We start from the raw sequence: 21,234 nt of genomic DNA, 5'->3' as shown, positions 1-21,234 counted from the left end.
CAGACGGAACTATTACCACCACCGAATTCTTCAAAAAAGTAGACAGCAACAGCTATCTTGATTTCAGAAGCTGTCATTACAAACATGGCTGAAGCACATCCCGTTCGGACAGTTTAAAAGATTGAGAAGAAACTGTTCAACTGACAATGGTTTTCTAATGCAATCACGAACCTTCATATCTAGGTTCAAAGCCAGAAGATACCCTAATCATTTAATCGAGGGAGCCTTCAAAAGAGCTCAGGGCACCTCACATGACAACTGCCTCAAATCATCCACCAGAAAAGAGCTTATGAATCCCTCTATCCAATGCAACTTCATTACAAGGTACAACACAGACCACACCCTTATCAAAATAATCCTTTTAAAACATTGGCATGTTTTACAATCAGACCCACTTCTCCAATCCAATTTACCCCGCAACTCAGACTCATTTTTCGGAGAGCAAAATCCATCAAAAACTATCTAGCCCCCAGCAGACTACCACCTACCCAACAACATCCCAAGTGGAATAAAGATATAGTATGCTACCGATGCAAGCACCTCAGATGCCTCTCATGCAGTATACTCATAAACGGACACAAAACTTTCCATGCCATCAGCTGCCAGAAGTCTTGGCCCATTAACGCACATTTAGATTGCTCTTCCAAGTAGATTAACTATCTGCTATTCTTCCCATGCAATATCCAATATGTCGGACGGACCATCCAAACCTTCTGCCACAGATCCACCATCAGAAAGGTATTTCCAGAACACTTTTTCGCCACTTTGCCACCCACCATGATAGGAACCCAGATTCAATAACCGCTACAATTATAGCAGATCCCAGAATCCATCAATTATAACAGATTCACAAGACTATGCCAGAGAGAGTCGTTTTGGATACACCAACTCAATACCCTCATGCCATATGGACTGAACGAGACTATAGAATCATGGTAAAAACTTTTTCCAACCAATCTTAAAACTGCATCCAATTTTTCCACTCTCAACCCATAGAACTCTGAATGTGAACTATTCTCTAATCCCCCTTTGTCATTGCACTCATTTGGGACCAGATACCTATGTATGAGCTGATTCACAAATTATACTTCTGTCATACAAACATGGGACTGAAGAACCCCTTGTTTTTCATTATTTCACACATCAGGTTTTTTAATTAAATTTTTTTTTTTTTTCTCAATTCAATATAATTTTTTATACAATTTCAATCTCAGTTTTTAAATTTTATCTTTAAATTTCATTATATATAAATATATTTTTTTACATTTATTAATATTTTTCACGTTTACAATTTTTACAACTATTCTCATACATTGTCCCCCTGTACATGTAAGCATTTATCCTCCTTATACAGTATTTGAGCTTTTGTATAACATTAAGAAAGTGCTTTCTCGGATTGTGACTTTCCATTTTCGAGTGTATATCTGTCTAAATTCCTGTTTTTTATCCTATTCTTCCAAACAGCCCTGATGAAGGGGAGTCCTTAGTCCCCCGAAACGCATTGGCCTAATTTTATTACTGGAACTTCAAATAAAACATCATTAATACCTGCATTTACTGGATACCGGGCACACCTTTACTTTTACTTCTTTCCAAACAAACGCACCACAAGGCCGTACCCCGAGGTAGAAGCCCAGGCCCTAACAGAACTCACCATCATTATTTCCTCCAACTGGGCACGAACCTCTGGAAACCAACTCTTCCCATTACACCTTATATAACCTACAGCAGTGACTGATCAAGTCAGTCCAGCGTGACCTACACCTCCTCTCCTAAGCATTCAAAATGGATGTCACTGCAATGCACCATACATAGAGCAGCTGCGATACTGTGCGTTCCACAATGCACAAATGTGAATGTGAAACAGTCACCAGGACAAATAGAGAGGGTGAATCTCCCCAGAAGAGACACAGATACATATATAGCAGTACAGTGGCTAAGTGGCTAGCACCTCTGCCTAGCAGTACTAGGGGTATTGGCTTGTATCCCAACCATGGCACTACCTGCCTTGAGTTTGCATGTTCTTCCTGTGTCTGTGTGGGTTTCCTCCGGGTACTCCAGTTTCCTCCTTCACTCCAAAGACATGTTGGTAGGTTAATTGGCTCCTGACTAAGTTGGTCTCGGTATTTGCATGTACTGTATTTGAGCTTGGGACCTTAGATTGTAAGCTCCTTGAGGGCAGGAACTAATGTGAATGTACAATATACAGTATGCACTATATTACCAAAAGTATTGGGACGCCTGCCTTTACACGCACATGAACATAAATGGCATTCCAGTCTTAGTCCGTGGGGTTCAATATTGAGTTGGCCTACCCTTTGCAGCTATAGCAGCTTCAACTCTTCTGGGAAGGTTGTCCACAAGGTTTAGGAGTGTGTTTATGGGAATGTTTGACCATTCTTCCAGAAGCGCATTTGTGAGATCAGGCACTGAAGTTGGATGAGAAGGCCTGGCTCGCAGTCTCCACTCGAATTCATCCCAAAGGTGTTCTATCAGGTTGAGGTCAGGATTCTGTGCAGGCCAGTCAAGTTTCTCCACCCCAAACTTGCTCATCCATGTCTTTATGGACCTTGCTTTGTGCACTGGTGCACAGTCATGTTGGAACAGAAAGAGGCCATCCCCAAACTCTTTCCACAAAGTTGGGAGCGGGAAATTGTCCAAAATGTCATGGTATGCTGACGCCTTAAGAGTTCCCTTCAACTAACTAGGAACTAAGGGGCCATACCCAACCCCTGAAAAACCGCCCCACACCATAATCCCCCCTCCACCAAATACTTTGGTCCATAAAGACATGGATGAGCGAGTTTGAGGTGGAGGAACTTGACTGGCCTGCACAGACTCCTGACCTCAACCCGATAGAACATCTTTGGGATGAATTAGAGAGGAGACTGTGAGCCAGGACTCCTTGTCCACATCAGTTCCTGACCTCACAAATGCACTTCTGGAAGAATGTTCAAACATTCCCATAGACACACTCCTAAACCTTGTGGACAGCCTTCCCAAAAGAGTTAAAGCTGTTAAAGCTGCTGAGGGTGGGCCAACTCAATATTGAACCCTACGGACTAAGACTGGGATGCCATTAAAGTTCATGTGTGTGTGTAAAGGCAGATGTTCCAATAATTTTGGTAATATAATGTATGTAACGCAATGCATAAATTGATGGTGTTATATAAGTACCTGTAATAAATAAATAAAAAACTGACAAAGGTTCTAAGCCTTCTCCACTTTATCCAAAATGAAAAACAAGCCCTGGAGAAATACTTTAAGTTGGTAACATTTGTAATTTTTAACCCAGTATGGTGTTTAGTGAGAGAAGTCCAGTTTGTTTCTCATCCTTACTCTAGTGTAGTTTTCGTTTGGTAGAACAGATGTTCCCTTTTGTCCAAGATAGATGAGCTGTAATTTCACCATATTGTCCGTGATTTGGTCTTGTGGGTACCTTGCGGAGAAGTCACTGGCATTCTTGTAAAATGCAGACCACTTTGCTCCTTCTTCACTCTAGAATAAAGAAATATACATATTTTCAATGAGGTCACCAGCAGCTGTTTGCAACAGATCTGCCCAGGCTGTGAAATGTTGTGAACTGTCAGCGTCTAGAGGCCTAACTGTAGATATAATCAATCCACGTGCAATGACACAGCCTGTCACTGATCTGCACAGGATTCCTGTGTGTGGCTGAACGTAAACACCTGGCATTACCCACCTCAGAAATACACTTGTCTGGGTGGTGTATTTCCCTAATTGGCCATATGCATGAGCCCTTACTCAGTATGTATAGGGTGTTAGTGAGTGAATGGACAATGTTTTTCTGTTTCTCCCAAACCAGTGTTTGTATTAGAACTATGCAGCTAGGCAGCTTAGCAAGAACCAATTCTTCACCAGAAACTATAGTAAAGTAAAAGATACATAACATAGGAATTTCATTTTTCAGAGAAATTAAACTCTAATCCATTTGGTTTATATGGCATTTTCTAAATGGCTAAAATTTAGATACAGGTCATTTGGAAACCAAACCCACAAGCACTCATGTGGGTTTGGTTTCCACGACATTCTCCACGGCGTTCTCTACAATATGCACTTTAAGTGTTACTAAACCCTCAACAGTAAAATCTGTCTGCATATTCAGTAAAGCATGCTTGTTATACTCACTGTGGAACCTAAGGAGTTAATCCCCTGCATTGTGTAAAAAGGCTGTTTGATCCTGTCTTCTCTGACCCTCACATTCTTCCACTGTCCCCAAACTATCTCCTGATAGAACAGAGTATTGGGGGCAAGCTGCACATGCTCAGTTTGGTGTGTATTGCTAGAGAGCTTTTTTTTTTCTTGGGTGAATGCATGTGTTTAGCACAGGGCCATTCAGCACTGTCGAGACAGAGTGTCAGGGGTCCTGCAGCCTTATAGGACAATCAGAATAGAATGAGAAAAGGTATTTAGTAGTTTATATTTACTAAAATAATTGCATTTCCATGTTCTGTTTACTGTGGGAGGCTAGATATAAATAATGCAGGGTCCTGGGTTTAGTAACACTTTAAAGTAGTTTTAAATCCTCAGTGTTTCTTAGTTTAACACATTGAGCGCAATCAAATAAACACACTCCAGTAAACTAATTGTTAAAATTCCTCCCCCAGCACTTGCAATTTATAACTTTTAATGATGCTGGCTCCTGCTATCTCAGTGCTGCCTCCCTGCACTTCTGGTCCTCACAGGAAATAGTTAAAGCTGAATTCCAGGAATTCAGCCACTTTGTAAAATGTGCAGGAACACTATAAATTAGGTCCAAGTTGGTGCATGACATGAACTGAACTTATCTCTATGATTTATAGCTGAAAGATGTTTTGCTCTGTCAGAGCATGCACTGACACTCGGGGCTGTGAGAGAAGAGAGAGTGGCACACCCCTTCCTTCAGAAGTCTTTGTATTTCATGAATGAGTCTGTTTGGGCAGAGGAAGAGGAGGAGCAGGCATAGCAGCTGTACCTACTCTAACCTGAAGCATCAGCAACGGGCTGCCGGAAATACAGCAATAGCCGTCTTCCGGGAGTACAATAAAAATGTCAGATGTATATAATAGACATAGGCCCAGATGTCATGCACCTCCTTGGACTTTACTGATAGTGTGCCTTCAGTTTTTAGAAAGGAACTGAATTCCTGTAATTGGGCTTTAACAGTGGACAGTGCAGTCTTCAGCCAGTCTGCTCGAGGAGGGAAAGAGGAACAGGAGTGTGTGTTACCATCCTAAGCTACAGGGCTGTGTGTTTCTATTAATGCACACATTGAAGGGAGACAAAACTTTAGTCCCTGGCCCTGCATACAAGGATAGCTCCATAGAATGCTGTAAGAGAAAGAAGCCACCCTACAACAGAAAACCTGGGCAGCGAGCAGTCATGGCACCAGTTTCAATTGATTGAGAGTGTGATGAGTCTGAAGCATTATGGGTGGAACTGTACATGGGCGTGTGTATTACAAAGGTTATAATTGGAGTTTGTTATAGACCACCCAATGTTAATGAGAAGGTGGAGACTCAGCTCCTTGCATAGATGGAAAGGGCTGCAAGGGCTGGGACGTTGATAATAATGGGGGATTTTAACTACCCGGAAATTGACTGGAGTAATGGCACTGCTTGGGCAGTTAAAGGGCAAAAATTTATAAACCTATTACAGGACAATTTTATGGTCCAGTTTATTGAGGCCCCGACTAGGAATGACGCTTTGCTGGACCTGGAATCTCAAACCATGCAGAGCTTATTACTAATGTTCATATAAAGGAACATCTGGGTAGCAGTGACCATAACATGATTTCATTTAATGTTAGCTGTAAGCAACGAAAGGTAAAAACACTTAACTTTAACCACTTCAGCCCCGGAAGGCTTTGCCCCCCTCCTGACCAGAGCATTATTTGCGATTCGGCACTGCGTCGCTTTAGCTGACAATTGCGCGGTCGTGCGACGTTGTACTCAAACTAAATTGACGTCCTTTTTTCCCCACAAATAGAGCTTTCTTTTGGTGGTATTTGATCACCTCGGCGGTTTTTATTTTTTGCTCTATAAACAAAAAGAGTGACAATTTTGAAAAAAAAGCAATATTTTTTACTTTTTGCTATAATAAATATTCCAAAAAAAGATATAAAAAAATAATTTTTTCCTCAGTTTAGGCCGATATGTATTCTTCTACGTATTTTTGGTAAAAAAAAAAATCACAATAAGCGTATATTGATTGGTTTGCGCAAAAGTTATAGCATCAATAAAATAGGGGATAGATTGATTGCATTTTTATTAATTTTTTTTTTTACTAGTAATGGCGGCGAGCTGCGATTTTTATCAGGACTGCGACATTATGGCAGACACAACAGGCACTTTTGACACTATTTTGGGACCATTGTCATTTATACAGCGATCAGTGCCATAAAAATGCATTGATTACTGTGTAAATGTGACTGGCAGTGAAGGGGTTAACCGGGAGGGGGTGCTGAAAGGGTTAAGTATGTCCTAGGGATGTGTTCTAACTGTAGGGGGGATAGGCTATGTGTGCCATGACACTGATCAGTGCTCCCGATCACAGGGTGCTGTGATCAGAATCTTGTCACTAGGAAGAATGGGGAAATGCTTGTTTACATCAGCATTTCCCCGTTCTTCCTCTCCGTGAGACAATCTCGGGTATCCCCGCGGACATCGAGTCCGCGGGACCCGCGATCACACTCACGGAGCTCGCGGCAGGCGCGCACCCACAATGTCGTGTCTTAAAGGCGACGTACAGGTACATTAATATGCCTGTCCGTGCCATTCTGCCAATGTATATCGGCGTGAGCCGGTCGGCAAGGTATTAAAAACTTTTTTTTGCATTGATACATGTCCCCTGGGGCAGTACCTTGGTCCCCAAAGCCACTGATTACTGTATAAATGACACTGTCAGGGAAGGGGTTAAACACTAGGGGGCAATCAAGGGGTTAAGTGTGTCCTAGGGAGTGATTCTAACTGTGGGGAGGATGGGCTACCACTGACATGACAGTGATCACTGCTCCCGATGACAGGTCAGTAGGCAGAACAGGGAAATGCTTTGTTTACATAGGCATCTCCCCGTTCTGCCTCTCCGTCTCACTATTGCGGGCTGCCAGCAAACATCGAGTTTGCGGGACCCGCGGGCACGTTCCCACAGAGGGCGGGACCAAACAGCTATCAAACACAAGCCGTATCATATCCCCCTGATGATGACACGTGATCCCTGTGTCGAAGACGCGTAGGGGAGGGGCCAGGACGGAGAGACTGACACAGACTTTACACCAGCGCTGTCTCAGCACAGCATACCGCACCAAACTTCCACTGATTTTACATAGAAAGCCGTTATAGTATGGTGCACTGACGCACCAGTGCCATGTGAGTACCCCAGTGTGGGGAGCGTTTTCTTTTAATAAAAGTATTTTGACTATATTACACTATATAGTTTCCTTTTCATTCTATGTATGGAGCCACATTGTTTCCAGCTGGAGGAGTGGAGCAGACACTGAGACTGAGCCCAGGGGTGGCTCCAAAGCAATTTTGGACTCAGGGTAGAAGCTGAGTCACACGCTCTGAGGTGAGCACATTAGCTTAAGGGGGTCACGAAGGAGCACAGGAGCATGTTTTTCAGCACTCAGGATATCTTCGGCATGATGTTGGATTGTTGTCACAGCTGAACACCACCTGCACGCATTGTTTTATTATCACTGCTGGACATTATTTGCACACACTATTGAGAGTGCCAAAGAGAACTTTTTTTTTTTTTTTTTTTTTTTTTCATTTAAGAAAAGCAGGTTACTGTGTATTGAGCACTAAGCACACTTTTTATGTTGATTAAGACACTATGTATGGTGTAAAAAGCAAAAATAAGCACTAATTTATGGTGTAACAAGCACTTGTTTTTTCACACCTTGTTTATTTATTCAACATTCATATTATTTGTATTTAATATTATCGCACTAGTAAGCACAGAGTTGGTTATTATTAATTTTGTTTTTGGGGTCACCCAAGCGCAGCGCATAACTTGTAAATTTATCCTATGCACGTTATATGAAGCGTGATTAGCGCATGCAGCTGGAGATAGCACAAGTAAGGCATAAGATCATTGTGGCTCACAGAATTTTTCCAATTTGATTAGGGTTAAGGCAGTGCTGTAAAATATTGGTAGTCACATAAAATATTGACACTTTGGGCCCAATTTGGACATTTTCACTTAGGGGTCTACTAACTTTTGTTGCCAGCGGTTTAGACATTAATGGCTGTGTGTTGAGTTATTTTGTGGGGACAGCAAATTTACACTGTTATACAAGCTGTACACTCACTACTTTACATTGTAGCAAAGTGTCATTTCTTCAGTGTTGTCACATGAAAAGATATAATAAAATATTTACAAAAATGTGGGGGTGTGTACTCACTTTTGTGAGATACTGTATGCTTACTTGATTTGTGCAATGGCTGCACAGAGCAGCTCCGATCCTCCTCTTCTCAGGTTCCCCGTTGGTGCTGCTGGCTTCTCTCCCTGCTGCGTGTCCACCATAGCAAGCTGCTTGCTATGGGGGCACTCGTTCGCACCTGCTCACGTGTTTCCATAGATGGTTCGGCCCCACCCTCGCTCCTTCCTCAATGGCTGTGATTGACACAGCAGCCTCTGTGCCTTTGAGGAGGGAGAGAGCCAAGAGAGATGCTGCTTTAGTGCACATTGCTGGATCGAAGTCGGGCTCAAGTAAGTATAAGGAGGGCTGGGGGGGGAGCAGCACTCAGAAGGTTTTTTTTACCTTCATGCAGAGAATAGCAAAATTGGAAGCCTGATCCCCAACCAGGCTGCCACAAGAATATGAGGGCAATTGGACTATCACGGTACAGTAGAGACAATACAATTTGGAATAATATAACAGGATATAAAAATTACAGAAGATTTTTTTGATGCCAAAAACAAATCGTCATTTACAGATGAAAAACATGGTAGCGGTACAAATATATCACCAGTGAAAAGATTAACCCCAGAAGGGGAGAATCATGATAGGACAATAGATCACAGATGTCATTTTCCTCTAATAGTTTTGTGGGCAATGGCCGCTTCATCGGGAGGGTATCTGTGATAGGATCAGAGAGACAATATAATGATCGAAAGACATAAAGGTAAAAACTTGTAAAGCAGCATCATAAATAAAAAGGGTATTGATGGGGATAAAAAGGGGGAAGGAGAAAAGCTGCTTACCCATGTCCCAGCAGCCACCAAGCGCAGAGCACCGCCACCAAGGATAACGACCAACATCTGGATACATAAAGTAAAAAGTATGAATATGGTGTGGACTTACCAAGCCGAAAGTGTGGGCCAGTGAGGTGAATGAAAAGGTGAGGATAAATGTGAGGTGAACATCAAGATAAAGGTAATGTAATAATGGTGAAGTGTATATTTAAACAACGTGAGGGGACATGAGAAAAGTTCCAAATATGAAGCGAAAAAATGGTGAAATTGAAAAATAATGTAAGTAAAATTATGTAAAATTAGTAAAATTAAAGTGAAACGGGAGGTGCATTAATGGATTGTGGGGTACATGGAAGTGGAGAGGTAAAGGATTTACCTGGTGTGAATGAGTGTAGGACAGGGAGGGAGAAAGAAAGGAAGGGAGACAATGGAGAAAGAAAATACAGGTGTAAGCAAAAGCAGGGAAAGGGTGGGTAAAGGGAAAGAAGGGAGGGAGAAGGAAAACAAGAACACCAGAAAAGGGGGGAGAAAAGGGGGGGGAAAGGGGCGGGGGAGAGGGGGAGGGGAGGGGGGAAGAAAAAGTGATGGAAAGGGGGGAAAAAAAAAGGAGGGGATGGAAAGAGGGGAAAAAAAGGAAGAGGGAAGAAGGGAAGGGGAAAGTGATGGACAAGAAAGAGGGGGAGTGAACCACAGTGCAAATGAGGTGAATGGGCGAAACAATATATACCTGGTAATGAGGTAAAAAAATATGTATATATGGGAGTCCCAGGAAAGGCAAGCTCACTAAGGGAGGTAATGCCAATGTGTGGCCTCAGTCCGTAGCACTGGTGGGCCATCGGCAGAGGGTGGAGGCATAGTAGGGCTAATCCACCCATGCCAGAGTCGCCTGTAAGAAAAACAGTGAATGGTATTAAAGTTAAAAAACCAGTGGGTGCCTGGGGTGCAGGGCACCACAGCTTGGCTGTAATAAAGCTATATTGGTGGAGGTAACTTACTAAGGACTGACTGGGGCACAGCAATCCCGGGTTCCCAGGTCCAGAGGGTCGGTGTACAGGCTGATGCCTGTTATTTGTAGCTCCCAACCTTGCGATGTTGAAACACACGCTGGCGAGAGCCGGCGCGCGACGTTGCAAGGTCTGAGCTCCCGCTCAGTGCGCGCGCAAGGGGGTCGCATGCGCATGCATGCGCACTGGCCCTGTGGCCAAGGGACGAGGTCCCTGCCAGGGCCAGTGCAAGAGGAGGGGGCGGCCCTGAGGGAGGGACCGACTCATCCACCAGGGAGCTCACCGAGCCGCCGCGGGAAGACACAGGTGGAGCATCCCGCGCCAGCGCCTGTCATGGAACAGGGAAGGGGGAGGGGGAAGGGGGGGGAGAGGGAAGCAGCAAGGCTCAATTGTGGATATACAGAGAGGGTAACTAACAATAAAGAAGACAATGAGAATTGAGGCTTGGTAAGTCCACACCATATTCATACTTTTTACTTTATGTATCCAGATGTTGGTCGTTTTTATTTGTGGCTCCCCCGAGTCGTCACGGGAGACCTCCCTTGGTGGCGGCGCTCTGCGCTTGGTGGCTGCTGGGACATGGGTAAGCAGCTTTGCTCCTTCCCCCCTTTTTATCCCCATCAATACTCTTTTTATTTATGATGCTGCTTTACAAGTTTTTACCTTTATGTCTTTCGATCATTATATTGTCTCTCTGATCCTATCACAGATACCCTCCCGATGAAGCGGCCATTGCCCGCGAAACTATTAGAGGAAAATGACATCTGTGATCTATTGTCCTATCATGATTCTCCCCTTCTGGGGTTAATCTTTTCACTGGTGATATATTTGTACCGCTACCATGTTTTTCATTTGTAAATGACGATTTGTTTTTGGCATCAATAAAATCTTCTGTAATTTTTATATCCTGTTATATTATTCCAAATTGTATTGTCTCTACTGTACCGTGATAGTACAATTGCCCACATATTCTTGTGGCAGCCTGGTTGGGGATCAGGCTTCCAATTTTGCTATTCAATTATTTGTGGATGATGGTACAAGTTCTTATCAATCCCTATTTTGGTACCCACTATAGAGGCCACATCTTCTTTTTACCTTCATGCAGAGAATGCATTAAGGTGAAAAAGTAAAATATATATGGTGCGCTAATATCCTAAATGCTGATATTAAAGTGCAAAGTGCCTCAAAACAACTTATAATAAACAATTGAAAACAAATGTGCTAAATATTGGGTGTGTACAATGAACTATACCCACTATAATGGTAAATGCAGGGATATATGCGTATTTAAACCAATCACATCCAAAGTAATACCTGCTAAAAATGTAAAGCCAGGTATAAACACTGTTAAGTATTACAATGAACTAGATATCAATGATTTTGGCCAATTATCATCAGAAAGTTCGTATTAAAAATCCCGTCCATTGTTCTAGTTCAAACAGCTGGTTCGATCACCCCTTTCTATTGATAATCTCCATATCTTCCAGAGCTCAAACATATAACAAGAGAGAAAACAATAGTGTGATATTGCAAAACTGGTATCAGCTGTCTAGAGCCAATGCACTCACATGCACTCACTGAAAAGACAGCATGTATGACAGTCAGGCTCACTCCTCCTCACAGCCCGTTCGTGTAGCTGCACACTCGTGGCTGACATCACTGGCTCCTCCTCCCGATGCATTGCGTCACAGGTCACATGTTATTCTCAAGGGAATGAAGCCTCGTGACACAACCCACAAACAAAGGGCGGCTATAAACCCACACGTTCGTCACATAGCTTCATTCCCTTGAGAATGTCACGTGACCTGTGACGCAACACGTCGGGAGGAGGAGCCAGTGACATCAGCCATGAGTGTGCAGCTACACGAACGGGCTGTTAGGAGGAGTGAGCCTGACTGTCATACACGCTGTCTTTTCAGTGAACGCATGTGAGTGCATCGGCTCTAGACAGCTGATACCAGTTTTGCAATATCACACTATTGTTTTCTCTTTTGTTATATGTTTGAGCTCTGGAAGATATGGAGATTATCAATAGAAGGGGTGATCGAACCAGCTGTTTGAATTAGAACTTCAAGCCATCCTATGTGGTAGCTATCCTCTGGAAGATCCTTCATTTTTATTTCTTGCTATTGATTTCTTATGCCTTCTTACTTGCCTTCAGTTTTACCAGCAGAAACAACAATGGACGGGATTTTTTTATATGAACTTTCTGCTGATAATTGGCCATTATCATTGATATCTAGTTCATTGTAATGCTTAACAGTGTTTATACCTGGCTTTACATTTTTAGCAGGTATTACTTTGGATGTGATTGGTCTAAATATGCATATATCCCTGCATTTACCATATTTACCAATATCCCTGCATTTGCATTTATAGTGGGTATAGTTCATTGTACACACCTAATATTTAGCACATTTGTTTTCAATTGTTTATTATAAGTTGTTTTGAGGTACTTTGCACTTTATATAGTGGTTAAGCCATTTATAGGAATCACTGCAGCACATAGCACTTATTAATATCAGCATTTAGGATATTAGCGCACCATATATATTTTTATTTTCATCAAGGTGAAAAAAACTTAATCCTTTAGGAATATTTAAATAATGTCCATAGTCTGGGCACAAGTGCACATTAGTTTCTTTTTTTCTTCTTTTTTGGAGAACTATAAACCTCAGTTTTCTTATCAGGTTTAAAGCTGAACTCCAGGACTTCATTAAATTTGTAAAATGTGCATAAATGGCTAAAGCAGAAACTGAACCTGAAAAAATATTACCCACAGGTAGAATTTAGATGACAGAAGACCCTATTGGTCCCTCTTACTTCTCCCAGTCTGTCAGAGCTAATGTACACTGAGTCATGCATGAACAGCAAAGTGTACATTTAGGACATGGCTCTGCATAATGATGTGACTCCCGCGTGCATCCTTGTTGGAAATGTAAAGTACAGTGCCTTGAAAAAGTATTCATATCTCTTTAAAATTCTCCACATTTTGTCATGTTACAATCAAAAAACATGTTACAAAACAAAAATCTCACAGAGCACTGTTCAACCCATCATCTGAAAATGGAAAGAGTATGGGACAACTGCAAACCTACCAAGACATGGCCGTCCACCTAAACTGACAGACCGGGCAAGGAGAGCATTAATCAGAGAAGCAGCAAAGAGGCCCATGGTAAATCTGGAGGAGCTGCAGAGATCCACAGCTCGGGTGGGAGAATCTGTACACAGGACAACTATTGTGCACTCCACAAATCTGGTCTTTATGGAAGAGTGGCAAAAAAAAAGCCATTGTCGAAAGAAAGCAGTAAGAAGTCCCATTTGCAGTTTATGGAAGAAGGTGCTCTGGTTAGATGAGAACAAAATTATGCAGTGCATATTGGCACATATTTTGCTGTCCCCTAAGCTTTATGGTTTATATACCATCTCACAAGTTGTGCTACATAGCATTCCATTATAAACAAAACAACAGGTTTACTTAACTGCCCTACCCAGATTTACATGTATACCTTTCTTTCTTCCTGATGCCACCATTCAGAGGAGAAATAATATACTCAGAATATCAGTGGAGCATGTCCCTCACCCCCTTTTGTCTCTCTTGACAGTGCAAGTGCTTGGTGACTGGCTGTTTAGGCACCTATTAATGTGATTTAGAGGCAGAGAGAGAGTGCTTTTAAGGTATGTCCTGCTTATGCTTGTAGTGCCGCTCTAGGCGAAAAAGGAAGATATATATTGTCCCGCTGGTATTCAGGAATTGGGTGCCGGCATGAAATATCACCATCCAGTAGTGTGTAATATGCTCATAAAAATCACCGTTCTCCCAGTCCAGTCTATGTTTTTAACATGTGTGAGATGGCTTCAGCCTTACACTACTTCACAAGCTACGCCCACTGACATGTTTCACCCCACCCACCAGGGCTTAGTCATAGGTGTAAGGCTGAGAAAATCTCACACATGTTAACAACATAGACTGTGAGGTAGGTCTAGGATGTTCTAGTACGAGAAGACCACTGCACATGTTTCTGAGCAAAAAAGTCATTACAAGACATGTATTAGCATGCATGCACAGATGTTTAAGTGTGCGTGTAGACACACGTGTGTGGTCAGAACTGGTCTTGGCACAGAATGGCCTATATAAGCTAGAGTTTGATATGGACATATTGCTGGTGGTCTTCAGCTTTCTTCCTGATTTATCTGGAACCCAACCTGCTACTTCTGCCTTTCTGTGTGTGACCCGGCTTGCCTTAAACCTGTCTCTGGATCCTTGTCTGTCTGTTGGGACCTCAGCCCATGTTTTGGACCATGCATCCTATCTTCTAATTTTTTAATGTGTTACATCCAGTTAACTAACCTTGACCTGTATCCTGACACTGCCTCTGCCTTATGTTCCTGTACCTCGCTGCCTGGCTGTTGTTGACTTTGGCATGTATCTTGACGACCTTCGGCTTGTGTCCTGGCTACACTCTTGCCTTCAGATGCTGCCTGCAACATTGTTCCTCATGCCAATCTGTATCCTCGCATTCCCTGTCACCATTACTAGGATTGTTGAACAAGAGAGCAAGAGAAATCCCCTCTTCAGCTCAATCTCCAACAGGTACGTGACAGCGCTCTGACCTGTGCAAGCTCCAAATCATGCCTCGGTGCTTCCATAAAGTGTCCTCTCTTTACTCCTGAAAGTGGAACTGAGTGGTGAGGGGCAAAAAATAAGCTGAGTATGTGACGATGGAAAGAGTAGAACGTTAACTCAGATGAAGAATCGAGCATCCAAGAGGTGCTGCGACTGTGATATCATATGAAGTAGTGAGAGGACAAAAACATTTGGAGAGCTCACTGGCTCAAGTTAGGCTACTCAGAACAGACAGGGCTACCTTCCTGTGGGTTCCCAGCCATTTATCAGAAAAAAAACATGCACCAATAGAAGGGGTGCCCGCTCAAATGATAAAAGAGTCCAAATTCATTTATTGGTTTATGCTAAAAAGAACAGCCAAAATGTTTTGGGGACCAGAAGAAACTCCCTCTTTATCAGTGATGAAGGAGGAGTTTCTTCTGGTCTTCAAATCACATTGAATGTTTTATAGTAGTTTAGTGTAATTCAATAAAATAATGTAGACTCTTATCATTTGGTCTGTTCCTTTCATTGGTGCATGTTTTTTTTTTTTTTTTATGGTAAAATGTTAAGCTGTTTTCCATGTATTGGTAAAGTACAGTAAATGTTTCCTGATAGAAACACAAGGGCTTGCAGTGCTAACCTCCTTCTAAAGTTGTTAGTTGTCTGGCTATTATACTTACTTACTGGCTTCAATACTTTCTGATTCATGACCCAAAACAAGTATGCAGATCAGGAATGTCATAGTCAAGACATGTAAATTTTGCTAGAGGTCAGTGACTATTATTGAAGTAGGAAGATCAGCATGACAGCCAGGCATTTGTTGACTAAGAAGTAAAAAAAAATAAATCCTAGATCAGTGTTTCTCAACCTTTTTTTTTCAGTCAAGGCTCCCTTTAAAAACCATGGACAGTCTCGAGGCACCCCATTCTAAAATGTAAAAGCTATTCTACTAGTTTTACATAATGCAGCAACATCCACAAGTCTAAGTAGGACACCCAATGTTAGAGGTAATCTATACTTCCAAAGCAAATATACTTTTTCAAACTAGTACTGACTAGTGTTCCAATGTTTTCTCCATCACTCAGCTAACATGACCCCAATGGAGAGGGGCATGGGAGGGTCAAACAATGAGCCTATGCAGGCAACTGACATGCTTCTTATCAACTGATGATGCCATTGGATGTCGATCACTTGAAGGTTGTAATGGTGCACAATGAAAACCTGTGACTTAGTGTAACTAAAAAGGCAGCCTTCTTCCTTCATCCACACGCTGGCTTGTATGCAATTTTTGGGCAATTTTTAGACATTTTGCCAAGGCACCCTTGAAGAAACTCCAAGGCACCTCTGGTTGAAAAAGGCTGATCTAGATAACAAGGAAAGAAACCAACAATGTAAAAATAAAATTTCCGGAATCACAGAAAGAATCTGAATTATGGCAGAAATTTGGTACCTGCTTTTTGTGTATATACTTTTATTTTCAGGATTTTCAGGATCAGGTCAAATACAAAAGCTTAGTGCTTTAATACACATTGATTCTTTCATATTCACAGCAGCCAGAGCCGGATTCTGCGTTTTGATTGTGCACACATGTGGCTATCAGTTGCAAAGTAGACAAGAATGTAAATCCTGCTGAGACTACCCATTGAAAAAAGTGGGTGTTGTAGGGGGGCTGGGCTGATTCCTGCAGGTGCTAAAGGACCAACAAGACCTTTTACCACCCCGCCCCCCCAAGTCATGTGTGCTTTGTGAATGAGCCTCAACAGCAGATAATATTTATGATATTTGAGCTTTATGTCAAATGTTTTCCTATTGACATAAGTCACATTAACATAAAAAACAAATTATTATTAGAATTTTTGATATTTACAGAAAGATTTGTGTAGTCCAGTATCTTAATGGTAGGAGAGGAGCATCTGCAGTCTCACTGTGCTGATGCTGCTTCTGCGTGTGTATCCACAAAGGACTTCTACACAGATGCAGTCAGTGTGTTATCCTGACTACATTAAATAGAGGGCGCCGGGGCACATGGAGTACAAAATGGAGTGCAAAAGAGAGTACAAGAGGACAAATTGTGCAGGATTGTGGGAAGTATAGTTTGCCATAGAGACTATACTACAGGTTATCTGGAAAACTACAATTCCCAAGAGAGAGACATTAATGGGGAGGGACAGCGTTAGTTTTGCTGGGCTGAAGGAGAGATAAGGGTCTCTTTTTTTCTGCAGGGAGAAACCAGAGAGACTGTGACCTATCTGTGAGTACAGTTAGGATAGTAAGCTGGCAAGGCAGAGTGGATACCACCCTGAAACGGGGGAGGCAGAGCGGATACCACCCTGGAGCAGGGGAGGCAGAGCAGATACCACTCTGGAGCAGGGGAGGCAGAGCGGGTACCACTCTGGAGCAGGGGAGGAAGAGCGGATACGACCCTGAAATGGGGGAGGCAGAGCGGATACCACCCTGGAGCAGGGGAGGCAGAGCGGATACCACCCTAGAGCAGGAGAGGCAGAATGGATACCACCCTGGAGCAGGGGAGGCAGAGCGGGTATCACCCTGGAGCAGGGGAGGCAGAGCGGATATCACCCTGGAGCAGGGGAGGCAGAGCGGATACCACCCAGGAGCAGGGGAGGCAGAGAGGATACCACCCTGGAGCAGTGGAGGTAGAGCGGATACCACCCTGAAATGGGAGGGGGGGCAGAGCGGATACCACCCTGGAGCGGGGGAGGCAGAGAGGATACCACAACACCCTGGAGTGGGGGAGGCAGAGCAGATACCACCCTGATGCAGGGGAGGCAGAGCGGATACCACCCTGGAGCAGGGGAGGCAGAGTGGATACCACCCTGGAGAAGGGGAGGCAGAGTGGATACCACCCTGGAGAAGGGGAGGCAGAGCGGATACGACCCTGGGGCAGGGGAGGCAGAGCAGATATCACCTTGGGGCAGGGAAGGCAGAGCAGACGCTACTCTGGAGCCTTGGACCCTGACCTGGACTGTGAGGAGCCTGCCATGCAGTCAGAGAATTCCAATTTGTCAACAATGTGTATAATAGTGTGGACACTGAGCGGCACTGTTAAAGTATTAGGATTCTATGAGCATATGTGGGAACGTATATAGGGGGTTATTTACGAAAGGAAAATCCACTTTGCACTACAAGTGCACTTGGAAGTGCAGTCGCTGTAAATTCGCGGGGGACATGCAAGGAAAATAAAAAACAGCATTTTAGCTTGCACATGATTGGATGATAAAATCAGCAGCACTTCCCCTCATTTCAGATTTACCTCTCAGATTTACAGTGACTGCACTTCCAAGTGCACTTGCAGTGAAAAGTGGATTTGCCTTTCGTAAATGATCCCCTCAGTTTCAGCAGCAGTAAAATTTCACTGGTAAATTAAGTACTATATAATTGCGCTGAAATTTATTTTTTTGTTTGTCGTGCATTCACACTGCGAGGATACCCATAGAGTGAAAGAGGGAAGCCCTTTTGCCAGGCAATTGGATAGAAAGTTTCTGATTACACGGGATTGGTGAGCTGTCACTGACCAGCCATACACTGCAGTTACTAGCAGAGGTACAGATTTGCCAGCTAGGAACACTTTACTTTTGCATTCACCAACTCTTAGGAACATTATCCAGACTGCTCCAATGCAAAGTTTTGGGCCCCAACAAGCTGGCTATCAGAAGGTTTAGCACATGTGCACTACTGATTGCTGACTGTTGCTGTGGTAACCACCTATAGGTCTTCCCCTTAGTTAGGCTACCCCATGTAGGTTCAAGAAAGAGGTGGACTATGAAGTACTTACTTTTTGCAGCCTGTTAATTATATCGGTTACCAAATACAATACTACTGTTTGCTGATGTTTAATAGTTGACTGCTGTGTTATAACTCTTCATGGTGAACCAATTCAGTACACCCTTTCCTTGCTGATATATCCCTGTATAACCTTTTCTTACTTACACAAACTTCAATATATTTTGCTGCTACTTAAACGCATCTGTGTCATTTTCTGGTTTATATGTGTTTGGGGGTATTCGTATGCACAGGTGTCTGCATCTATATTCTCAGCTCAACCAGGTGTGTCAGAGACTACAGAACTGTTCACAGTCATGGGAAGAAGAACAGGGGACCCGAAACATCAAGCAGCTCTTTCGGGGGTAAGCACTACATTTGTTTGAGGGGGGTAAGAGCACATTTAAATGAACTGCCTTTTCAAACCAAAAAAAATACAAACAAGAAAGACAGAAGTTATCTGTCCTAGTGCTGGTTGGGAAGAGAAACCCATAACTCATATTTGACATGCTGGAGGTAATAGTGTCTGGAGCCTGGATCAGGGAAGTCTCTATCAATAGAAGTAATCTGCAGCAGCCAGGCATGGCTAAATACAAAGGAAGGAAGTAATATTTTTTATCAAGCAATTAGCAAATAAAACCATTTTCATTATTCAAGCCAAGCACTATTCAAGCGTTTTGCTTTTAGATGTTACAAAACCATTTCCTCTGCTCACATTAGTCTTTCTCATTGAAAGGTTGATCTTTTCCAATTTTGTTACTTTATGGCAATAATATACTTTACATATATAGTATGTAACAATGCAACAACCCTAACAAGACCTGAGCTTTTTGGGATTAGTGTTACATTTCTCATGCATTATCACTGTTTTCACAAGATCCTTAGAATTGTAGAAGCGATATACAGTATAGGATGTCTACCTGATTATGCCTAATCCAAGGCTCTTTTGAAAGCCTGCCATTTGTAGTTAAATCCTATGACAATGTATTTCAATGTTTTGTATTCTTCTGTACAGCCTTCCATATTAGGAGCAAATAGAGTCATTACCAGGGTTTTTTTTTCTCAGAGAATAGGTGCAGGAACTGCACCCTTCTGAGTCACTTCTTATCTCCGCCCATTAACCACCTCTGAGCACCGTTGCTTGGTTTCATCCACTACCCACCTCTCAGTACTGCCCCTTTTAGAGAGTACAGAGCCAAGTATAACTTTGTGGTGCTAAGTAATTTGTATGAAATTTGTTAATGATAGCAAGAAATGTAGTAAAATAGATTCCCCACAGCCACCAGCAACAATAGATTCACTCAAACAATAAACCCCCCCTAGCAACAATGGACCCCCACAACAAAATACCACCCAGCAGCAACAACAGATCTCCCAGCAGCCAGCATCAATAGACTATCCAGCAGCCAGCAACAATAGACCCCCTCCATCAATCGTAGATCTCTTCCAGCAATAATTGACCCACCAGCAACAATAGACCACCACTCAAAAATAGATCCGCTCTAGCAACAATAGACCCTCCAGCCCACCCCAGCACCCTTTGCCATTACATACATTCAGTGCTGGAGGTGCCGGAACTGCGTTCTCCCGCGTTCCCGCTGAAAAAATGCCCTGTCGTTACAAAGTCATTATAACACTTCCTATCATGCATTGCAAGTTAGTCTTTCAGTGGCTGCACTCTATGGCCCCTTTCACACTGGGGCGGTTTGCAGGCGTTATTGCGCTAAAAATAGCGTCTGCAAACCGACCTAAAACTGCCACTGCTGTTTCTCCAGTGTGAAAGCCCGAGGGCTTTCACACTGAATCGGTGCGCTGGCAGGAGAGAAAAAAAACTCCTGCAAACAGCATCTTTGGAGTAGTGAAGGAGCGGTGTATTCACCGCTCCTTCACCACTCCTGCCCATTGAAATCAATGGGGCAGCGCGGCTATACCGCCGCTGTAGTTGCACTATGCGAGTAGTTTTAACCTTTTTTCGGCCGTCAGCGGGGGTTAAAACCGCACCGCTAGAGGCCGAATACCGCCGCTAAAACGACGGTAAAGTGGCGCTAAAAATAGCACCGTTTTACCGCCAACGCCCCACCGCCCCAGTGTGAAAGGGGCCTAAGGAGGAGCAACAGAGCCAAAACTGGACAGTATTGTCAACCTGCGGAGAAGGTAGAGTTAGGTGCAATAGATGGACTTGACTAGGGATGAGCCGAACACCCCCCGGTTCAGTTTGTACCAGAACATGCGAACAGACAGAAAATTTGTGTGCTAAAGTCTATGGGACACGAACGGGAAAAAACGAGTGTTCATTTTACAGGCTTATATGCAAATTATTGCAATAAAAGTTGCAGTGTTTGCAGTGTTTGGGGACCCGGGTACTGCCCCAGGGGACATGTATCAATGCAAAAAAAATGTATTGGCAGAATGGCATGGACAGGCATATTAACGTACTTGTACGTCGCCTTTAAGACACGGCATTGTGGGCGCGTGCCCGAGGATATCCGAGATCATCTCACGGAGAGGAAGAATGGGGAAATGCTGATGTAAACAAGCATTTCCCCATTCTTCCTAGTGACAGGACACTGATCAGCGCTCCCTGTGATCGGGAGCGGTGATCAGTGTCATGACACACGTAGCCCCTCCCCCCTACAGTTAGAA

General features: G+C 43.2%; 1 protein-coding gene across 1 annotated transcript in view; it reads right to left on the bottom strand.

Annotated features, from left to right (window-relative positions):
* ACE2 (angiotensin converting enzyme 2) overlaps positions 1-21,234 on the bottom strand; it is an 82,705-nt gene that overhangs the window by 49,055 nt on the left and 12,416 nt on the right. The window contains exon 3 of the mRNA XM_073616938.1: positions 3,340-3,498. Within this exon, the coding sequence (XP_073473039.1) occupies positions 3,340-3,498 (159 nt within the window). The remainder of the gene's footprint in view (positions 1-3,339; positions 3,499-21,234) is intronic.

This window comes from Aquarana catesbeiana, linkage group LG02 (assembly GCF_042186555.1).
Source record: "Aquarana catesbeiana isolate 2022-GZ linkage group LG02, ASM4218655v1, whole genome shotgun sequence".
Lineage (NCBI taxonomy): Eukaryota > Metazoa > Chordata > Amphibia > Anura > Ranidae > Aquarana > Aquarana catesbeiana.
This window is presented reverse-complemented; position numbering and strand designations above follow the sequence as displayed.